Consider the following 22,167-nt stretch of genomic DNA (forward strand, 5'->3'; position numbering starts at 1 on the left):
TTTAAATTAATTACAGTTATACAAAATTAAAAATTCATTTCCTCAGTCACACTAGCCACATTTCAAGTGCTCAATAGTCACATGTGGTTGATGTTTACCATATTGCACTACACTGATACAGAACATTTCCATCATCACAGAAGGTTCTACTAGTCAGCGCTGGTTTTAAGAGGAATTAAACCTAAGCTACTCCTTAACCACTTTTTATACTAAAGAATGTTTGAAGAATTAATTTTTTCCAAGGATAGATTATATGAATGACCATCATAGCTTTATCCACTACTAATCTCTCCTTCCTGTCTCTTCTCCCCAAGTATTATTCAGGAGTGTTTACCTCATGAGTTAGAATATACTCTTCCTTCTGTATAGCTTGCCTAATTTCTACAAAGATAGAAATTTTGAAATAGATATTTAGAAGTTGCTAGATAGCAGAACAATTGAAAATTGGGTTCTTGACTACCACCCCAGATTCCCTGTGATTCTGCAGAGTCCACTAATATTACTAGTAATGAGATTTGGTTGACTTTTTCCACCAGGGGCTCCTTGGAAACCCTATGGGGTAGCTCTGCTCTGTCCTATAGGGCCACTATGAGTCGGAATTGACTCGATGGCAGTGGGTTTGGTTTTTTGGTTTGGTAGTAATACAAATTATACAGCATCATTACTGTCAGGAAATATCTTGATTGAACTATTCCCATCATATAAAATGAATAAATGTCCAATTGTAAGAACTAAAACCATAAAACTCTTCGAACAAAACATTGGGGTAATGCTTCAGGACCTCATTTTTAACAGTGGATTCTTAAGGGGTTAAGTCTCTCTTAAGACTATATTTTTATATCTTGTACAAGAACAACCAAGAGAATGTTTTAATCTAGTTACAATACTTACGTTTAGATACTTAGTTTGAAATTTTTCATCTTTTGATAGTTACAGGGTTATCTAGGCCAACATCTAGTACCAATCCATCAGGATCTTGAAAAATTCCTTCTTGATGATGATTACTTGAATTAGTTCCAGGATGGGACAGTGGTTCTCAAGCCTGACTTCTTATCAGAACTACCAACCCAACCCATTGCTGTCGAGTCGATTCCAACTCATAGCGACCCTATAGGACAGAGTAGAACTGCGCCATAGGGTTTCCAAGGAGCAGCTGGTGGATTTAAACTGCCAATCTTTTGGTTAGCAGCCAGTTGCTTAAACCAGTGGATCTTGATGACAAAAAGAAAGTACAGCTGAGTTAAGGATGGTGTACAACGGAAAGTACAGCTTTTTAAGGATGAAAGTATACGACTGAGTTAAAGATGATGTTCAAAGAAAGTATAGCTGTTATGGATAATGAAAAATATAGAAACGGATGGTGGGATTGGTTGTATAACGTGATGTACATATTTAATGTCACTGAATTGTACACATAAAAATGGTTGAATTGGCAAATATTTTGAATATTTTGTTCAATTATATTCACCATGTTGTGCAACCATCCTCACTATCCATTTCCAATTTTTTTCATCGCCCTTAGTAGAAACTCAGTATCCCTTCAAAAATACTCCCCATTTCCCCCTCCCACCCATCCTAGTAACCAGAGGTAAACCTTTGCCTCTATGCATTTGCCTATTCTAGATATTTCATGTAAGTAGGATCATACGATAGTTGACCTTTTGTGTCTGACTTACTTCACTCAGCGTAATATTTTCAGAGTTCATCCATGTCATAGCCTGTATCATAATTTCATTTCTCTTTATAGCAGAATAATATTCCATTGTATATAGGTACATCCTTTGGCTATTGTGAATAATGCTGCAGTGAACGTTGTTATACAAGTATCTGTTGGAATCCCTGCTTTCAGTTCTTTGAGATACATACCTTGGTGTAGAATTGCTGGATCGTATGGTAAATCTATGTTTAACTTTTTGAGAAATTCCAAACTGTTTTCCATATTGGTTGAACCATTTTGTATTCCTACCTGCAATGCACAAGGGTTCCAGTTTCTCCACATCCTCGCCATTATTTGTTGCTTTTCATTTTTCTGATAATAGCCATCCTAGTGTATGTGAAGTAGTATCTCATTGTGGTTATAATTTGCATTTTTCTAATGACTGATGAGTTGAGCATCTTTTCATGTGCTTGCTGGCCATTTGTATATCTTTGGTGAAACGTCTGTTCAGGTCTGTTTTAGTCATCTCGTGCTGCTGTAACAGAAATACCACAAGCAGATGGCTTTAACAAACAGAAGTTTATTCTCCATCAATCTTCCCCTGGATTAGGAGCTTCTCTGCGCAGGAGCCCCAGGTCTACAGGACACACTGCTTCCGGTACTGCTTTCATGGTAGCATGAAGTCCCCCATCTCTGTGCTTGCTTCTCTTTTTTATATCCCAAAAGAAACCAGCTCAAGACACAGTCCAGTCCCATAGATTGAATCCTGCCTTATCAACACAACTACTGCCCCCCCCTCATTAACATCATAGAGGCAGGATTTACAACACATAGGAAGATCACGTCAGATGACAGAATGGTGGACGGTCACACAGTACTGAGAATCATGGCCCAGCCAAATTGATACATACATTTTTGGGGGACACAGTTCAATCTATGACAAGGTCCTTTGTCATTTTTTTATTGGATTGTTTGTCTTTTTGTTGTTGAGTTGTAGGAGTTCTTCATAATTCTGAATATTAAACCCTTATTAGATATATGGTTCCCAGTATTCTCTCCCATTATTTAGGTTGTCTCTTCACGTTGGTGATACAGTACTTTGATGCATACAAGTTTTTAGTTTTGATGAAATCCCATTTGTCCACTTCGTCTTTTGTTGCTCAAGCTTATGGTGTCATATGTAAGAATCCACTGTTAAAAATGAGGTCCTGAAGCATTACCCTGGTGTTTTGTTCAAAGAGTTTTATGGTTTTAGTTCTTACAATTGGTCATTTATTCATTTTATATGATGGGAATTGTTCAATCAAGGTATTTCCTGACAGTAAGGATGCTCTATAATTCATATTACTGCCAAACCAAAAACCCAAACCCACTGCCATCGAGTCAATTCCAACTCATAGCGCCCCTATAAGGCAGAGTAGAACTACCCCATAGGGTTTCCAAGGAGCACCTGGTGGATTCGAACTACCGACCTTTTGATTAGCAGCCGAACTCTCAACCGCTACTATTACTACAGCAGACCTCAAATCTGAGAGCAATGCTAGCTAGGATTAAGTATCAGATTTTTCTAAACACTAGGATTTAGAAATTTCAAACAAAATATGTGTTTTTGTTGTAAACAGAAATACATTGGCTTTACCTAAGTATGTTTCCAATGTTCCACATACATTTTCTTATTTATTGCTAAAGGTAACTATGAAAATAGTGTATTTCCTGAATCATACATTTTCATTTTTATTATTATGAAATAATGGGCCTTTTTTAATAGCTTTATAATTTGGCAATTAACTGAAACCTAAACCTAAATTATCCATTACTTCAAAGAGGGAATTAAAGCAGGAAGCAAAGCATTGAACTCATTTTTATTAAACACCCTACATACAGTAATTAGTCTTTTTCTCACTGTAATACCATGATTTCTTAAAACAAATATGTAGGCTGTTAAACCCACAATTTTAGTGGTTTCTGGGGTTTTCCAGTTCAAACCAGAAGATTTAAATTGTTGGATGTTCCTTTTTTTAAGAACTTGAACTCCAAATCCCAAGAAGTCTAAGTTTTCTGCTTTTGACAGGGTACAGTCTTGCCACTTTTCTGTCGTTCTCTGTTAGTGGAAAATATTTGAGTTTTTCTTCTCTGTTAGGTTTCTGCCTTACGCAGGTTCTGGCTTTCACAGGTTTTTCTATTTACTTTTTTTGAAAGGACAGTTTCTAGAGTGATCTCTGAGATACTCTGCAGCTTGTTCACTTTAAAACGTTAATTTTGCTTTTATATTTTTATTCCTAAGTCAGTTTCTTCTTGCAAAGATTACTTCTCAATGACTTAATATTTGCTAATCTTTGATATGTAAGTTAAACAGAGGCATTTTGAAATCACAACATGGATTCACTTTATATACATGAATATTTCCCTTCACAAATATTCCTCTAAATAAATCAGGTTTGATTACCTCTGCAGTAACCATATTGTCCCTCTTTCCATTTTTGAGTAAATTTTTAATAAATTCCTCAAGCCTAGAGTATGAATGTTAGTTATTAGTCTGTACTGTATTGAAACTCCGCTTAGAGGCATGAGCCGTATCGACAGACAAGCCATTGGACACAGGGCCCCATTCGTTGTGTCAGATTTGCAAGACTTGATGGGCAAGTTCAGTTTGCCCTTGAGTATCCTTTACATTTGAATACTACCTTATCTCCATTATTTCTTAAATATTCATGCTCCCCTTTTTCTCCCTCCATAATTTTTGAGCCAGGTAGTCTTCTGTCTAATTTCCGTGAATTGGTATTGAATAATAGCAACTGGAAATGATAATGCTTCGAAATTAAAACTAAATAATTCTAAAACTGGATAGAGACCTAAGGTACCTGTATCATTTGAAATATGTCAGTGTAGTAAAATGATGAGCCTCAAACAAAAAGCAGCTATACACTAATCTAAGGTCAACATTTGATTAAGAGAAAGTAACGTTCCCTTATAAAACATAGAGAACACTTTGAAATATAAAGAAGTCTTGAATTTTTTTGTCTTAAAGAAAAATTTATATCTGTAGTTGTCTATTTACGTTACTTTTCAACACTGTAAAACTTCATCCTATATGCATATTAATATATTTGTTTCCTTTGTACGTGAGATAATCACCTATATATAAAGGCCTTGGTCCGTTAGTGGAGAACATTGAAGGGAAAAAATAAAACAAGTTTTAGTTTAACATGATGTTTGGCTCCAGATTCCTTAAAATTTAATCAGCCTATGGAACAGGTAAAACTAATCTCTACTTACAGAAATCAGATCAGTAGTTGCTGGGGACAGGGGAAAGAGTAGAGTTTGATAGTAAAGAAACATTAGGGAACTTTCTGGGTAGATGGAAATACTGTCTATCTTGATTGTGGTAGTTACATGAGTATATACTTTTGTCCATAATCTGGGCTGTACATGTACAATGTGTGAATTTATTCCTCAGTGAAGTTAATTTAAAAAAAAAAAAAAAAACTCCTTTGCCATGAGATCAGAAGAACTGGATGGTGCTCGGCTCCCATTACTGAACATTTGATCAGAGATTCCATGGAAGAATCTTATCAAAAGGGAGAAAACACAGAACAGAATTTCAAATTCCAAATTTCCTAGAGCCATGAAGGTTGGATGAACCCCTGAAATTACTGCACTTAGATAATCTCTAAACCTTAAACCAAAAATATGCCCTGAAGTCTTCTTAAAACCAAACGGTAGTTTAGCTGAACTAGTAAAAAAATGTCTGCCTTGAGCATTATGCTCTTTTAAGAACTGTCTATATGGGACCAAAGTGACAACAGCAACTCAAAAGATTAGATAGGAGCTTTAGAGGACAGTGAATTTATGTTAATGGGGGAGGAACAACTCAGAAAAGGAGGATGAGAATGGTTACACAACTCAAGGTAATCAGTGTCACTAAGTAGTACATGTAGAAACTGTTGAATTGGTGTGTTTAGCTGTGTATATTCTCAACAACAACAAAATAAATAAATTTTTTTTTTTAAATCTCCTATGCATAAAAAGTGTGAGTATGTGGATGAAAAAAAGACGATTTAGCCTAAGTAATACTCTTTTCATTGGAGTATTGAAAGGCATGCATGTTTTTCATTGTCTGTTAATTGACTAAAAAGGAAGTTAAACCAGTGACAGGAGGTTTTTAATTGGCAAACAAAACAGAGTTTACTGGCCTGAAACATTGGTAACTAGGCTAAAAATAAGATTGTCAGGCACTAGTTTTCAAGATTCAGTTTTTACTTAACATTATACATTTACTAATCTTAAAATTAATAAACTTTTGTTGTAGAGTAAGCTAAATCAGTAAGGTAACATTTGCTAACTGCAGTAGAAATGCTTGTTTTCTGTTATATGGAGAATGAAAAATTACCTAAACTAAATGTCACAAATTGCCATAATAAACAGACCTGACAGCTTAAGAATGATAAAAATTTTGTTGGCCTTTTACCCTGTATTTTATGATGATTGTCTTTTGAATATTTTAAGTCTTGAATCCAGAGCCTGCTAAAAGAAATATTTTCCTAGAGGCAGTAATTAAGTACAACATAGCTGGAAATGTGAAACATATAGTTTCATCCTCCTTAGCAGCTGGGAAGATATACTGAGTCTTTGGCTGAATACATTTTAGTTTGCATGTTCTTGAAATAATTCTACATACGGTATTATACTGTGAGGAAATCCAAAGTAGAGATTAACTTTGACATATAAATGTCAATCAAGATTAACTTTAAATAAAATGTGATTATCTAAGTAACTATATGTATTTTAATTTTAACAATATATGTAAAATTTAACAATATATATTTTAATTTTAATATTTGTAAGGAATTAAATTTTTTTCTGATTAATCATATAAAGAACTAAATAGCGTTTTAAGCTTTATTACTGAAAAAGTAATTGATTAAATGATTTTTTTTTCTGTTTTTAATTTTGTAGGTATTGTCTCCCTTTAATTTATCCTTTGAATCATGTAGTTTTATATTCTAGTATATATTGGAAAATTCATTAATTAACTAATTTATAAAATAAGACCTAGTTACAGCAATGTTGCAATTAGTAAGCCTTTTCATGACTTTGGAAGCATTTTACAGCATATAATACTTGTTTGAAATGGTTTATATAAATAAAATCTGTACAGCCTTGGAGTAAAATGTAAACAGCTGCACTATTAGAAAGATATTAAAGTAGAGGCTATATTTACAGTGTCGTCTTTCAAATCTAGCTGTGCTGTAAACTGATGTTTGCTGTATGCTCCTCCTGATTTGAAATAGATGAAAGAAAATGAACCTGTCAACACCATGGTTCACACAATGATTGAGAACTCGGCGCTAAGACCCCAACTGTACCAGCAAGTAAGGTCTTGGACAGTGAATGGTACTGCTTTACCATCCGCAGAATCCCTCAGTGACAGTTTTGGTTTATCCTCAGATTTCCTCATAACATTAGTGTTGTTCTTATTTTATTTTTTGTTTATGTCGATTTGGAAAACCACAATTCATCCATGCTTTTCAAGATGCTGCAGTATTCTTAGCATGGCTTCGCTGAACATTTTGCCGTTGAATATTAAATGTGCCATTTTCCTCAAGTTTTTGTGCAGAGTATTTGATTGATACGTACTTGGAGGTCTGCAGTACATTTGCAAAATTTCTAATAAATCGCTGTTTATTTTTATCAATCCTAAGCATTATAACTGTGATTTTTAGGGGGAAAAACTTTTTAAATTTTTTTCCTTTCAGGGGTAGCACCCCACTCCCCAGTGATTTAGGAATAGATTATATTTTTATGAGAGTAGTTTACGTCTAGTTTTGGGTCTCTTGGTGAATGAGATCAAAATAATTTTCAAAAGAGAATGCTGTGGAATGGTAAAACCCACAGATAGACATTTCTTAACATCCTGGGGGTCTCTTTTCCCTGTATTCTTACCATTCTTCTGGTCATCGTAATAGTCGTATCTTACCCCGTTGTTTTGCCTAACTCAAAATATGTGTCAGGAAGTTGGCTTGGCCTTAATTTAGGAAACTCGGTCATCTGCAGATCTGCAAAAGAAGTCATACACATTTCTATTCAAATTTTTTGTAATTCATGGTCTTAATGTTCCTAGCTGTGTGTTTTGCAACATCAGCTTCTTCCACTTCAACACCCTTAAATTATTCTGGCCTATGATCTGTTACAATATTTTAAAATCATGCAGAAGAAAGTTAAGTAGCATGAAAAATGAATATATATTTTGATTAACGCATGTAAAAGCACCTGGTGAAAAGAATCACCTTGAGCTCACACTGGCAGTAGAGGCCTCTAGTTTGGTTCAGTAGCTTTGGGGTCTGCATCACGGGGCCATATAACTGGGAAATTAATACAGTTGGTGGGAGGATGACTCTTATTTCTGAGCACAATTTTCAACATATTCAAAGTATGTTATATAATTGGATATAGTCTTCAATTTGCAATAAAGTGATAGTCAAATTATTAAATAATTAAACAGCTTTACTTTTCAAAAGAAAATAGTATCTTTCAGTTCTTACAAAGTCACCAGACTATAGAACCTTGCCACTCCATCCAAAGTGCCACACTGATAACCTTTACACCCATTCTGGAATTGATACCTTTATCAGTGTTTGAAGCTGTCAGTTTATCACTTCGTATAATGCTAATTAACTAATTAACATTTTGCTATAATAGATTATATTTTCATTTTTTACATTTCGCATATTTTCAGTAACAGTGATAGCTTGGATGTTTGGTTTGGTTTTTCCTTTTTAATTTGATCAGCATTGAGGGTTGATGATGGGTAAAACAACTGATGACTTCAATTACTCAGTTATAGTGAAAGTTCCAAGTGAAGTTTTTCAAATAATGTGGTATGTCTGAAACTGGTCCTATATGACATCACTGACCTTGAGTACTGAAAGAGCAATAAAGATATTTATATAAATATATTTGTTCATACTAATACTTGATTAAAAAAAAGAAAAAGCTAATATTGCACAGAACAGGAAGATCTGAATGTCCAGTGTCAGCAGCCACACCTGGACATGATCGGGCAACCATTTACCAGGAAATCAATGTTGACTCTTAATTTAATGCTGTCCAGGCTAGGACGTCTTCAGGCTATCTTTTTTTTTTTTTTTAAATCAGCCACTAGTAATGGACTTAGTCATTAAGATATCTTTAATGGGTAAGTGTGATGGTCAGACACATTTCCTAAGCCCTGTTTATAAATTTACACAAATTAAAATTGGATCCTGATTTTTCTCCAGGCTTTCTTTATCATGTTCTATCCAAAGAAAATCTGTAGGAAAGCTTATATTGTACACTGTTCAGGCTTGCTTTTCTGATGTTGCATTACAATGCTTTGATAATAGGTCCCTGATATTTAACTGGAAATACAGTGGCAATACAGTATTTTTACGGCCTGTCTCATTCTGAATCATAGCTACATTTCCACAGCCACTCAGTTGTTCCCTCAGGAGGACCTTTATGTTTGTATTTTCTTCTTAGAAGGAGGAGAATACCTAAGAAATTACCTAGACAGTAATTTCTTAAATTGACCAAATAAAAAGGGCCTAAAACCGAATCAAAACAAATGCTGAATAAGTGAGCTTCAAGTTGAAAAATATCCGCTGCGTTTGTTAATCTTTCTACTGCCTTTCAGAGTTTTATTTTTGTACCATAGTTTTTATTTTCTCTCATGATTAATATCAGTGAGTATTATGAATAATTATTCTAAAAGGTACAGTCATGTGATCTTTTTTCTTTTTTAGCAAATACCTATAGTCATATGAGTATTTTGTAGCCCTCACAGGATATAGTGCCCGATTTTATCAAATTTAAAAATATTTCTCTGAAAATTATTTTAGGAGTTTATATGTATATATCCATATGCTTTTTAAAAATATATAGTTCACATAATTAAAAGGCATATTGTAGAAAGCTGGATTTTAATTAACAGTAAGGAATTTTATTTTGACTTAATGACAGGCTGGTTTTTAAGAAGACTTTAGATACCTTATTACAAAAAGATTCTGACTTTCTCATAAAATATAGCATAACATGACCTTCTATAGTCAGCAAAATCTGTTACAGACTCCTCAAATTCAAGCTTATAATTACTATACTGCTTAAGCTTACATAATTACAACACAGCCCATTTCTTCCTGTGCTTTTTTAACCTTGCCGAGGTACTTAAAATGGCTACAGAATTCAAACCCAAAACTCCTGTTTTTTTAAAGATGAATGTGAAAAATGATAAAAACCAATACTGTGAGCATTGTATATGCAAATTTGAATATTCATGAAGCTGGGGTTTTTTTATTAATAGGATCTTCATATTGAGAACTAAATAACAAACTTTTCCAGCCGTATTGGACAAAATTTTCTTTTTTAAAGCACTGGTGATCATTATCAGTAATGTAAAACAGGACATGCTTAAAAATTAATTTTTAAGGACTAATCTTGTTTTCTTCTGGCTCCTAAAAGGAGTGTGTAGGAGAAGATTGATTGGTTTAAGATTTCATTAGCTGAAATCTAATAATGACTGTCTTTATTGAATAATTCAGTGAAAGATTTAAATAAAATTTTCAATGGAACTAAAAATATAGGTACAACAAAAATAAATCTGATTTATATAGGTAGTATATTTATATGGCTATAAGAATCTATCACTCCAAACTTACAGCTGCACGTTACACGTTTTATTTTTATAACGTGCCAAATGATGTAAAAATGAATATGCAATAAAAGATTCTCTAAATAAAAATCGTATACCAATATTCTGAATATTTACTACAAATGATTAGGTTTCCATTTTAAATGCTAGTCTTTTTACAGTTGATCCTGGAATATAGCATAGTGTTCATATATTAATCTACATGTGGCACCGTTTACTAGTTATCTCAAATTATAAAACTTCTCTCACATTTCAAGGTTTAGTAAAGCTGTTTTGCATTTAACTTTAAATGTTAAACAAAGTATATTTGGATATCTTAGTAGCTTAAGTTTTGTTTTTAAATTCTTATGAGAAAAATGTAATTTTTGCAGTTGTTTTCAATATGGATCTAAGCATTTTAAAACTTACTTCTCATTACTGCTTTTCAGATAGGCGTATAAACTCTCTTCTTGGATCTAGGTGCTTTAATTAAGAGTGATAATTGATACTTCTCAGAACATGTTGGCTGATCTTTATTTAAAATAGTGCACAAGTATTCTGGCTTTGGTTATTAAATTCATTTTTCATGTAATGTTCATTTCTATGAAAATTCTATGGTTTAATAATCACTGTGCATACTCTTAAATTGCCACAAGACTCATTTGCATGAGATATGTGAAAGTAATGTCTTGAATTGAAACACATAATCTTTCCAGCATTTTATTGTATGTTTGGAATGCTTATATCTTTAACCTTCTCCTGACCCTTACATTTCTAGATCCATTCAAAGTTACCTGCCTTTTAAATTATGCCTTTTTTAAAAGATGTATGTAACTGTCAAGCAGTTTTTTACAGAGAGGGCGTGTATAGTTGTAATTAACACGTTCTTACACACTTATAAATGTATTATATGATACTTAACTTTTTCCAAACTAGAATATACTTGGGACACATTACTTCCATCTCCACCTCAAGAAAAAAGTGTGCCACTTAGAAAACATGCAGTGTACCCCAATTAAATTTTTCCTACTATGTTTTTGTTACTGTTTAGAAGTCAATGTAGAGTCAAAAGACAAGAGAGATAGTGAAATGTTGCCTGCAGAGGCTATGGTGTGATCTTTGGTATAACTGAATTGGATGGCTATTGAAATCTTGGTAAGCACAATCAGAAATGAGGATTTGTTTGACCAAAAGACATTTGGAAGAAGCTAACGAAGGGATGTTTGTAGATAACAGTTCCTTAAAATATAAAAAAAGTGTCAGCCAACACATATAAACTTAACTATGCAATTTGACCATCCATAGTTCGTAATGTAGGCTTTCAGTTTTATGAGGTTTTGAATGATTTTCCTCTTTTCAATTAAACCCATCCTTTTCCTCCATTATCTTTTAGTTCTTAAGACAGAAGAACAAGATAAGTTTATATTGTGTATGTATGTTTATATATTGTGTATATGTATACAATATGTTATAGTTTTTGTTAATAAAATTGTACTAAGATGTGTTGGCATCTGAGTGTATATAGACACAGTTTGTGATTATGTGTATACCCTAAAGGATGGTTTTAACTGTTGAAATATGTTTGGTTTGAATATTTTATTCTGGTTGCTATGATTGTATTTGTCAGTTTTCATTAAAATAACATGTCTTAAAAATGAAAAATGTAAGGTGCCCTATAATTTTGTTTGACCAGCTTATTATTTTGTTTGAAAAGCTTAAGTTAACATCATTCTTATGTATCTTACATATTGTATCAAGTTATTTTCTGCTTTTGTAATGATCTGTGTTTTGAATTAAGCTTTTGAAAGTTTAAAAATCATTAAAATCCTATTTTTGTTACAATGTTATATATTTTAACGTAAGTCTAAAATATTACACATTGACTAAATAAATATATTTGTAAAATATGATTTTTAAAGTTACTATATGACATCTTTCCTTGTAGCTGTCGCAAGACGAATGTAGAGGTACATTATACAAATACAGACCTGAACAAGTGGATATCGATGTAAGTATTAGGGTGTATATACATATATGTTGCCAGTACTCTGTCATATTCCCTACCAAGGCATCAGAAATAAGCATGACGAAAAGCTCTTCCTCCCTTGGCCTCCAAAATGACATTAAATAAATTAGCATTTTTCTTCTTAGATTAAATGCCTCCCACCTCCACCACCTCCCTCCACCATCATTAGCAGTTGAACATATTAAGGATGATCAGCGGTAGAATTCTCACCTTCCGTGCAGGAGACTCAGGTTTGATTCCCAGCTAGTGCACTTCATGCTAAGCCACCACCTATCTGTAAGTGGAGACTTGCATGTTGCTATGATGCTGAACAGGTTTTAGCGAAGTTTCCAGACTAAGATGGACTAGGAAAAAAGGTCTTGCAATCTACTTCTGAAAATCAGCCAGTGAAAACCCTGATCGTCAGTATTGTGCAGGAGTGGGCAACATATTGTTCCATTCTGTGTAGGGTCACCTTGAGTCAGGGGGCTGATCCCATGGCAGCTAATAACAACAGTGAAAGACTATTTCTGATAAAACATTGTGGAGGACTAGGGACAAAGAAAAATTATTATCTGTGTTTTCTAGAGAAAGTATCACCCCTTAGGAATTTTATTATTGCTTCCCTTTTGAATTAAATTTAGTCTTTTTTTTAAATCATGTTTTAAATCACTGATCTGCCATGCATTCTTTATTTATATCTCGTTCTTCCTCATTTCTCCTGGATTTATTCCATTGAGTTGTTCCTCCTTGTTATTTGAACATCTTTTTTTTTTTTTATATAGCTTGAATTTTTTTGTCTGACAACAATATGGTAGTTATTTTAATAGATAAATGGCAAAGAAGATAAAGTTTCAGATTTCTTACTTACATGTAATTGTGCTGTAAAGTAAGAAGTTTGGGACATATTTCCAGTTTTTTCAGTGTTTTTATTTTGAGACACTACAACATCTATATTATAAGACATCTAAACTTTTTTTTTAAATTAGCTTCCCAACTCTGGACTTTCTGGAGCCATGGAGGGTAGATAAACCCCTGAAACTATTACCCTGAGATAATCTTTAAACCTTAAACCAAAAATATCCCCTAAAGTCTTCTTAAAACTGAACAGTAGTTTAGCTTATCTAGTAAAAAATAGAAGGTCTGCCTTGAGCATTATGCTCTTTTAAGAACTATCTATATGAGGTCAAATTGACAACAGCAACTCAAAAGATTAGATAGGAACCTTAGAGGGCAGTGAGTTGATGTTAATGAGGAAGGAACAATTTAGTAAAGGAAGGTGAGAATGCTTGCACAACTTGAAGAATGTCATCAATGTCACTAAATTGTACGCGTAGAAACTGTTGAATTGGTGAGTTTTGCTGTGTATATTCTCAACAGCAACAACAAAATAAATAAAATTTAGGAAAAAATACTGGCCTTCTCAAGTTTCTATTCCCATTTTAATGTGAAAATTAATGAGAAAGAAGAACTGGTTCTTTGTAATCTTCAAATTTTGTTAGAGTTACTAGAGTAACTTCTTGTATTTCAAATTTTAAAAAATTAGGGTAGTACTAAGAAGTCAAAACATTGAGACGCTGAAAGTGACTCTTCATTAGCAATATTTTTATGTGTATCGCAGTTAGAAGCAGTCTTTTGTTTTTTTCTAAGAACATAAGAGCTTAATTTTAAAATACATAGACTTTAGTTGTTTGCGTTAAGGACTGCATATAATACTTAACCTCAGCAGCAAATTGTAGGGGGAAAAAATCCTTAACCACATTAAAATAATGAGATCGAGTCATATGAAAGTGTCTAATTACTAAGGATGTTTTTCATTAGGTAGGTTTAATAATATGGTTGAAATACTTTTTTACTTTACTCTGCATGCCTCTTGAAGCATTCTATCTTTATAAGCTATATTTTCATTTTTATTGTACAAGTTGAAGTAAAGATTGACCTAATTAGGTGTTCTGTGACTATTTTAAATGTGTTTTCTTGTCATATAGTGACTACCTATCTCCAATTACAGGGAAAAGAAAAAATTGCTAACAAAAGACATCTTCTTTTATAACCCAGGCCAAGTTAAGCCGATTATGTGAACAAGATAAAGTGGTACATGCTCTGGAAGAGAAACTTCAGCAGCTCCACAAGGAGAAAGTAGGACAATTATGTTTATTATCCATAATTGATGTTACTTTATATGATTATTACCCGGACACTGATGAGTAATGTCAAAAGAATTAATTCAATGATGCAGAACATTAAATGCAATTCTTTTTTATTATAATAGTACACGCTTGAGCAAGCTTTGCTATCAGCCAGCCAAGAGATAGAAATGAATGCAGATAACCCAACAGCCATTCAGACTGTGGTGTTACAGAGGGATGATTTACAGAATGGACTGCTTAGTACATGTCGAGAACTGTCTCGAGCTACTGCTGTAAGTAACAAATTTTTTTCCCAGTAAAAGTTGCTGACATATCATGCAGTTCTTTTTTCTTTTTTTCTATTTAATTTTACTTTTTAAGATTACTCTTTATTATAAGAGAAAATATTAATTTGTTGTTAGCATTTTTTATCTAAACTCATTAAAAACCTGTTGCTGTCAATTCTGACTCAGAGCAACCGTATAGGACAGAGTACAACTGCCCCATAGGGTTTCCAAGGCTGTAATCTTTATGGAAGCAAATTGCCACATCTTTCTCCTGCAGAGCAGCTGGTGGGTTCGAACCACTGACCTTTCAGTTAGCAGCCAAGCTCTTAACCACTGTGCCACCAGAGCTTTTTATGTTTATCTAAGGAAGATTAAAATAAAGAGTAACCTTTATTTTTCTAATTAATAGGCATTTTTTTCTTTGTGAAATACATGTTTTACAGGGAAGATAAGTACTCCTATTTTTTATGTACTATGCAATATGCAGATGACACTACCTTGCTTGCTGAAAGCAAATGGGACTTGAAGCGCTTAGTGAGGAAGGAGATCAAAGCCTACAGCCTTCAGTATGAATCACACCTCCACATAAAACAGAAACCCTCACAACTGGACCAATAAGCAACATCATGATAAACGGAGAAAAGATTGAAGTTGTCAAGGGTTTCATTTTACTTGAGTCCACAGTCAACACCCATGGAAGCAGTAGTCAAGAAATCAAATGATAGGCCCCCAGACTCTCTTGTTAGTCCAGAATGAAAACCATTCCCAAAGCCCACTCTTCAGACATAGACTGGACTATAAGACATAAAATGATACTTGTGAAGAGAGTGCTTCTTAGCTTAAGTAGATACATGAGACTAAATGGGCAGCTCCTGTCTCCAGGCGAGATGAGAAAGCAAAAAGGGACAGGAGATGGTGGAATGGACTTGGGAAATCTGGAGTGGAAAGGAGGAATGTGCTGTCACATTGTAGGGAGAGCAGCTAGGGTCACATAACAATGTGTGTATAAATTTTTGTATGAGAAGCTAACTTGAACTGTAAACTTAAAGCACAATTAAAAAAAAAAAAAGAAATCAAGTGACCTATTGCATTGGGCAAATCTGCTGCAAAAGACCTCTTTACACTGTTAAAAAGCAAAGATGTCACTTGAGGACTAAGGTATGCCTGATTCAAGCCATGGTATTTTCAATTGCCTCATACACATGTAAAAGCTGGATGATGAATACGGAAGACCGAAGAAGAATTGATGTGTTTGAATTATGGTATTGACAAAGAATATTGACTACACCATGGACTGCCAGAAAAACGAACAAAATGTCTTGGAAGAAGTACAGCCAGAATGTTCCTTAGCAGCGAGGATGGCAAGACTTCATCTCACATACTTTGGACGTGTTAACAGGAGGGACCAGTTCCTGGAGAAGGACATCATGCTTGGTAAAGTATTAGGTCAGTGAAAAAGAGGAAGACCCTTGATGAAATGGATTGACACAGCAGCTGCAATGATGGACTCAAACATAGACAGCAACAACTGTGAAGATGGCTCAGGACCGGGAAGTGTTTTGTTTGGTTTACACAGGGTTGTTGTGAATTGGAACCGATTTCATAGCACCTAACAACAACATGCAAATGAAGAATCCCTAAAACGAATATGCAACGTTTATTTCATTAAGAAAATTAATATTTTGTGGATTTGGGGGAATTTAGAATGATTTTTGGAAGGTAGTAATTGGACTTATTTAACCAACCATTTCAATAAAAGGCACCTGGGAAAAGCTTTTAAGGAGCTGTAAACATTACCATTTCATAGGTGCATTGTGATCTAAGTATAGATTATAGGTTTAAGAAGAAATTAGTAGAACCTTTTAACCTATAGTCGTGTGACTTTATAGAGTCTCTTGGGATTATCAAATCTAAAAGTCTTACTTAGAGTTTATAAATTGAGTGTTTTATGAGTTTAAACAGTCTGCTTTAGATCCTATGATGTGGTCATCTGTAAACACAGTAAGAGCACCTGCCCAAGCAGCCCTTTGAAAGAGAAATTCTAGCAAAATGTACCCTGTTACAGAAGAAAGCTGCCAACACACCCTTGTCTGTACCTTTAAGGAGTTGTGAGGGAGCAGCTACCTTTTAAGAAAGCCTGCAGACAGTACAGCTTAACTAAGAGGGGTCTTTCCAAGCTAGCACAATACCAGAATCTCAGCACGGCTTTGATTCTAAACACTTAACATTCCAAACGTGAGCTGTTTTTTAAAGGTTTTATAGAAATCAAAATCTAGTTGTTTTCTGTTCTTAAATGCCTGATATTTATATTCTGATTTAAAAAATACTGTTATTTCTCTCCCTCTTTTGAGTCTCTTAATCATACTGTGGTGTTTATATACTTAAAAGAAGAAAAACTATTTAATATCCTTTAGATTGTGAGCTCCTTGAAATCAGACACCATGTCTCATTCACCTTTGTAGCTCTAGCATTCAGCACTATAGTGATGCTTGTTAAAAATTTGATGAATAATTGAGATAAATGACTTGCCCATGGTTACAAAGCTAATAAATGCTATGTCTAGAACTCAAATCCAGGTCTTCATCTTCTAACCATAACACATGCACCTATGTGGATTTTTATAGTAAAGTTATAAAGAAAGTATATGCACCTAAAATGTCTAATAATACAACGAAGCAGTCTCTGGGCTAATCAGTGTTGGTAGGATTTGTGTAAGAAGAAAGGAGAAGTTAAAGATGGTTCATACAGGACAAAATACCTTGAGCCATAGCACCAAGATGAGAATATGAGAGACATGTCTGGAGAAGAAGGAACTAGAGCTGACTAACTGGAATAGATGATTCCTTTCAGAGGGTAGGAAATATGAGATTAGAAAAGGAAAATGGACTAAGCTGTCAATGCCAAACTATTGAAAAAAAGCTTAATGTCCGTTTGGCAACCAGAGTCGAATCAAAATGGTGAGCTCTGCTGACATTTAGTTGGAAACCATTTAATGATTTGGTGCCCATTCTTGGAATTTCATTTTCAGGAAATCCTAGGGATGTACAGTGTTCACTTGTACCCAAATGTTATTCCTTCTCTTACCAATTGGGTTTAGTAACTTAAATCTCATCAGTAGGCTTAGAATCATCTGTCCCATCCAGCCCTGACAGGAAGTTTGTAAAAATGTCTTAACAGAAATAAATCTTGTTTTGAGTATTACTTTTTCTGGTTGTTGTCCTATATAATCACTGTTTTCTCTTTCATTGCCTTCAGGGTGAATCAATGGTTATTTCAGACTCACTGAACATGTTCTTGTAAGACATATCATACTACATAGAATACAAACTGTTATTTGTACCTTTATGTAAACTTACTTATATTTGTAGCCTAAGGCTACAAATGTTAGTATACACATATGGGCATATGGCTGGCACTCACTGAATGTTGACTAGATTGAAATTTGAATTAGATTTATGCTGGCAGAATCTCACCGGGTTTCTTCTGTGCATTCACAGTTCAGGGAATTGGTTCAAATCCAAGACCTGCGCCTAAGAGGTATAACATTAGGGCCTCTATAGATCAAAGCTTCGATTCTGAGAAAGTCTTCTAAACTGTTAGGTCACCAAGGTACCTAAAACTAGGCAAACCAGTAAAGCAGTCCACCTGTTATTTAATGATTGATGCTACATCTCTTCTCATTAAGCCCCACCCATCACACATGCTTCAAGCACATAGTGCCTTTGTGTTCTCTCCTGGCCACTATTTCTTTTTATCTAAGCCTGATCAGAAGGCAAGATTGGCATGTAGGTTATACTTTCAGTGTGTTGCTGTCTTAGTTTGAGTTCCCTTCAGGAAGTAGAGCCTGAGCTGAGGAACTGGGTTCAGACAGTTTATTTGGGAGATGATTCCAGGAAGCGGAAGAGAGAGTGTGGGGAGAATGAGACGGGAAAGGGAAAAGTCATTCAACATTATGAGGCTCATCCATGTGCTTACAGATTGCAAGAGTTCATTTATTCTCGTAGCTGGATGGCATGAAATTCTCCAATTTTCAGTGTCTGTGATTTTAAGATACTTACATATTTGAAAGTTATTACCCCTTTTAATTGCGTGTGTGTGTGTGTGTATCATCTTGACAAAGTAAGGTCATATTTTAAGATTTTTACATTGTGCTTGTATAATCTATGAAATTGTTTGGGAGGAAACTGATGTTATGCCAGTGCTGCCCCTTGTCTTGATATAGTTGTCATCCCCTGTTCACTTGTGTTTCTGCCCAATCATAATCATGTTTGAGGACCTAGGGTAAAGGCAGCAAACCAGGGAGGCACAGCAGGATTCTGAGACTTGGCAGATGGTGAGATTAATTGTAAAACCTGCTTAGGAGACATCCTCCCCAAATTCTAAAAGCAATTGTTCTAAAGAGCCAAAATTTTTAACTCATTTAAATTTTTAAAAGTGATTATAAGCAATTGCAGAAAATGAAAGGAGCCCTGGTGGCACAGTGGTTAAAGCACTCAGCTGCTAACCAAAGGGTCAGCAGTTCAAACCCACCAGCCACTCCACAAGAGAAAGCTGTGGCAGTCTGCCTCTGTAAAAATTTATAGCCTTGGAAGAGGACAAAGACTATATGAGACTACTGTTATAAAAACTCTTGAAAGGGTTTACACACAGAAAAAAACAATCTTTGTTGGTTATGAGGGAGAGGGAGGGAAAAACACTCACTAGACAATAGATAAGTGGTAACTTTGGTGAAGGGTAAGACAGCACACAACACTGGGGAAGTCAGCACAACTTGATGAAGGCAAGGTCATGGAAGCTTCATAGACACATCCAAACTCCCTGAGGAACCGAATCATTGGGCTGAGGGCTGGGAACCATGGTCTTGGGGAACATCTAGCTCAACTGGTATAACATAGTTTATTAAAAAAAAAAGTTCTACGTCCTACTTTAGTGAGTAATATCTGGAGTCTTAAAAGCTTGTGAGTGGCCATGTAAGATACTCCACTGGTCTCACCCCATCTGGAGCAAGGGAGAATGAAGGAAACCGAAGACACAAGGGAAAGATGAGTCCAAAGGACTAACGGACCACAACTACCACAGCCTCCACCAGACTGAGTCCAGCACGACTGATGGTACCCAGCTACCACCACCATCAGCTGCTCTGACAGAGATCACAATAGAGGATCCCAGACAAAGCTGGAGAAAAACGTAGAAAAAATTCAAACTCACAAAAAAGGCCAGACTTACTGATCTGACAGAGACTGGAGAAACCCCAAGAGTATGGCCTCCAGACACCCCTTTAACTCAGTACTTGAAGTCATTCCTGAGGTTCACCCTTCAGCCAAAGATTAGACAGGCCCATATAACAAACAATAATACATGTAGCTCAACCATGTGAAGACTAAATGGGCACACAAGCCCAGGGACAAGGACAATAAGGCAGGAGGGGACAGGAAAGCTGGATAAACGGAAATGGGGAAACTAAGGTTGAGAAGGGGGAGAGGGTTGACATGTCGCAGGGTTGGCAACCAGTGTTACAAAACAATATGTGTGTTAATTGTTTAATGAGTGTCTTAGTCATCTAGTGCTGCTATAACAGAAATACCACAAGTGAATGGCTTTAACAAAGAGAAATTTATTTCCTCACAGTAAAGTAGGCTAAAAGTCCCAATTCAGGGCGTCAGCTCCAGGGGAAGGCTTTCTCTCTCTCTGTCAACTTGCTCATCAATTTTCCCCTGACTAGGAGCTTCTATGTGCAGGGACCCTGGGTCCAAAGGATGCACTCTGCTCCTGGCACTCCTTCTTTGGTGGTGTGAGGTCCCCTAACTCTCTGCTTGCTTCCCTCTCTTTTTATCTCTTGTAAGATAAAGGGTGGTGCAGGCCGCACCCCAGGGAAACGCCCTTTACATTGGATCAGGGATGTGACCTTAGTAAGGGTGCTACAATCCCACCCTAATCCTCTCTAACATAAAATTACAATCACAAAATGGAGGACAGCCACACAATACTGGGAATCATGGCCTAGCCAAATTGTTACACACATTTTGGGCGGGACATAATTCAATCCATGACAATGAGAAACTAATTTGCTCTGTAAACCATCTAAAGCATAATAATAAAAAAAAAAAAATTACAGCCTTGGAAACCCTATGGGACAGTTCTGCTTTTTACTGTAGGGTCACTATGAGTCAGAATCAAGTGGACGGCAATGGGTTTGGGTTTGTTTTTGTTTTTTGTTTTTTTGGTTTTGCAGAATGTAAAAAATAACTCTCTGAAAGAACCTTTAGGAACTTGAGATAACCTGTATTGCTTCCTTTTCAGCATCTCTTCATACTAATCCCTTTTTTCCTTATCCAAGATTATTGCTCTTGTTAAACTGACATTTATCTGGGGGAGTCGGTGGTTCAGTGGTAGAATTCTCACCTTCCACTCAGGAGACCTGTATTTGATTCCTGGCCAGTGCACCTCACGCACAGCTACCACCCACTGTCAGTGGAGGCTTGCATGTTGCTATGATACTTGACAGGTTTCAGCAGAGCTTCTAGAGTAAGAGAGAGTGGGAAGAAAGGCCTGGCAATCTACTTCTGAAAAATCAGCCAATGAAAACCCTATAGATCACAATGATCAGCTCCACAGTCATCATGTCAATGGTGCAGGACTGGTCAGTGTTTCGTTCTGAGCAGTTCAAGGCAGAAAACCCCTAGTTATGGGAAGGTTCTGAGTTACTGATTCATCTAACATGAGCATTCAGTAAATACTTGTTGACTGCTTTTAAAGTGCCAATGCCACACTGGATTCTGGTTATTTAGTAGTGATCAAATACAATGTCTGCCCTCAGTCGGTTTATTAATGCTACCCTTACACTACTCTGAAACATCTGCAGAGTAACTGTAACCCCATAGAAGAGTAATTACACTCCCATGGGATAGCAGCCCTGAAATGGGATGATGTAAAGATGTGTTTTTAAGCACCTATAAAATCATTCTATACTCAATAGATTGCAGGCTGTTAAAGACCAAGTATCAAAAATTTCTCTGTTATTTAGAGTTTTTTTGTTTTTGTTTTTGTTTTTTTTTTCAGAGAGGAAAAGTTCAGATGGTTAGTATATTGAGTCTCTGTGAGTAGGATTTATTGAATTGCTTATATAGTTAACTGAATTAGTTTGTTTCATTGCATTACCATAAATTTATCCTAAATAAAGTCATGCCAAGTTTCTGGTGTCTTATTGAAAATCCAACATGCTAAAATATAAAGGATTTGATATATTTGTTGATGGAGAAATTTTAATCAGTATAGATAAGAAAATGCTTTACTTATACCCCTTATGCATTTTAGGAGATTACCTTTGAGAAACTTTACCTTATTGTCATGAATAAAGTATTTCTTCAAAGTAATACTCTTTAGACAGTAGAATCAATATAAATATTTTGATATCATGAACGAAT

At 35.2% G+C, this 22,167-nt stretch overlaps 1 protein-coding gene across 4 annotated transcripts in view; it reads left to right on the forward strand.

Moving 5' to 3' along the window:
* Window positions 1-22,167, forward strand: part of PLEKHA5 (pleckstrin homology domain containing A5) — a 244,321-nt gene that overhangs the window by 191,489 nt on the left and 30,665 nt on the right. For 2 of the 4 annotated variants that reach the window (XM_004390235.1, XM_004390234.2), the window contains 3 exons: window positions 12,268-12,330; window positions 14,386-14,466; window positions 14,600-14,749. In XM_004390235.1, the coding sequence (XP_004390292.1) occupies window positions 12,268-12,330; window positions 14,386-14,466; window positions 14,600-14,749 (294 nt within the window). Of the gene's footprint in view, window positions 1-6,948; window positions 7,030-11,715; window positions 11,752-12,267; window positions 12,331-14,385; window positions 14,467-14,599; window positions 14,750-22,167 lie in introns of all 4 variants that reach the window. The other 2 variants (XM_004390233.1, XM_004390236.2) reach the window with 2 other exon arrangements.

Source organism: Trichechus manatus, unplaced genomic scaffold (assembly GCF_000243295.1).
Source record: "Trichechus manatus latirostris isolate Lorelei unplaced genomic scaffold, TriManLat1.0 scaffold00289, whole genome shotgun sequence".
In the NCBI taxonomy this organism is placed as follows: Eukaryota; Metazoa; Chordata; class Mammalia; order Sirenia; family Trichechidae; genus Trichechus; species Trichechus manatus.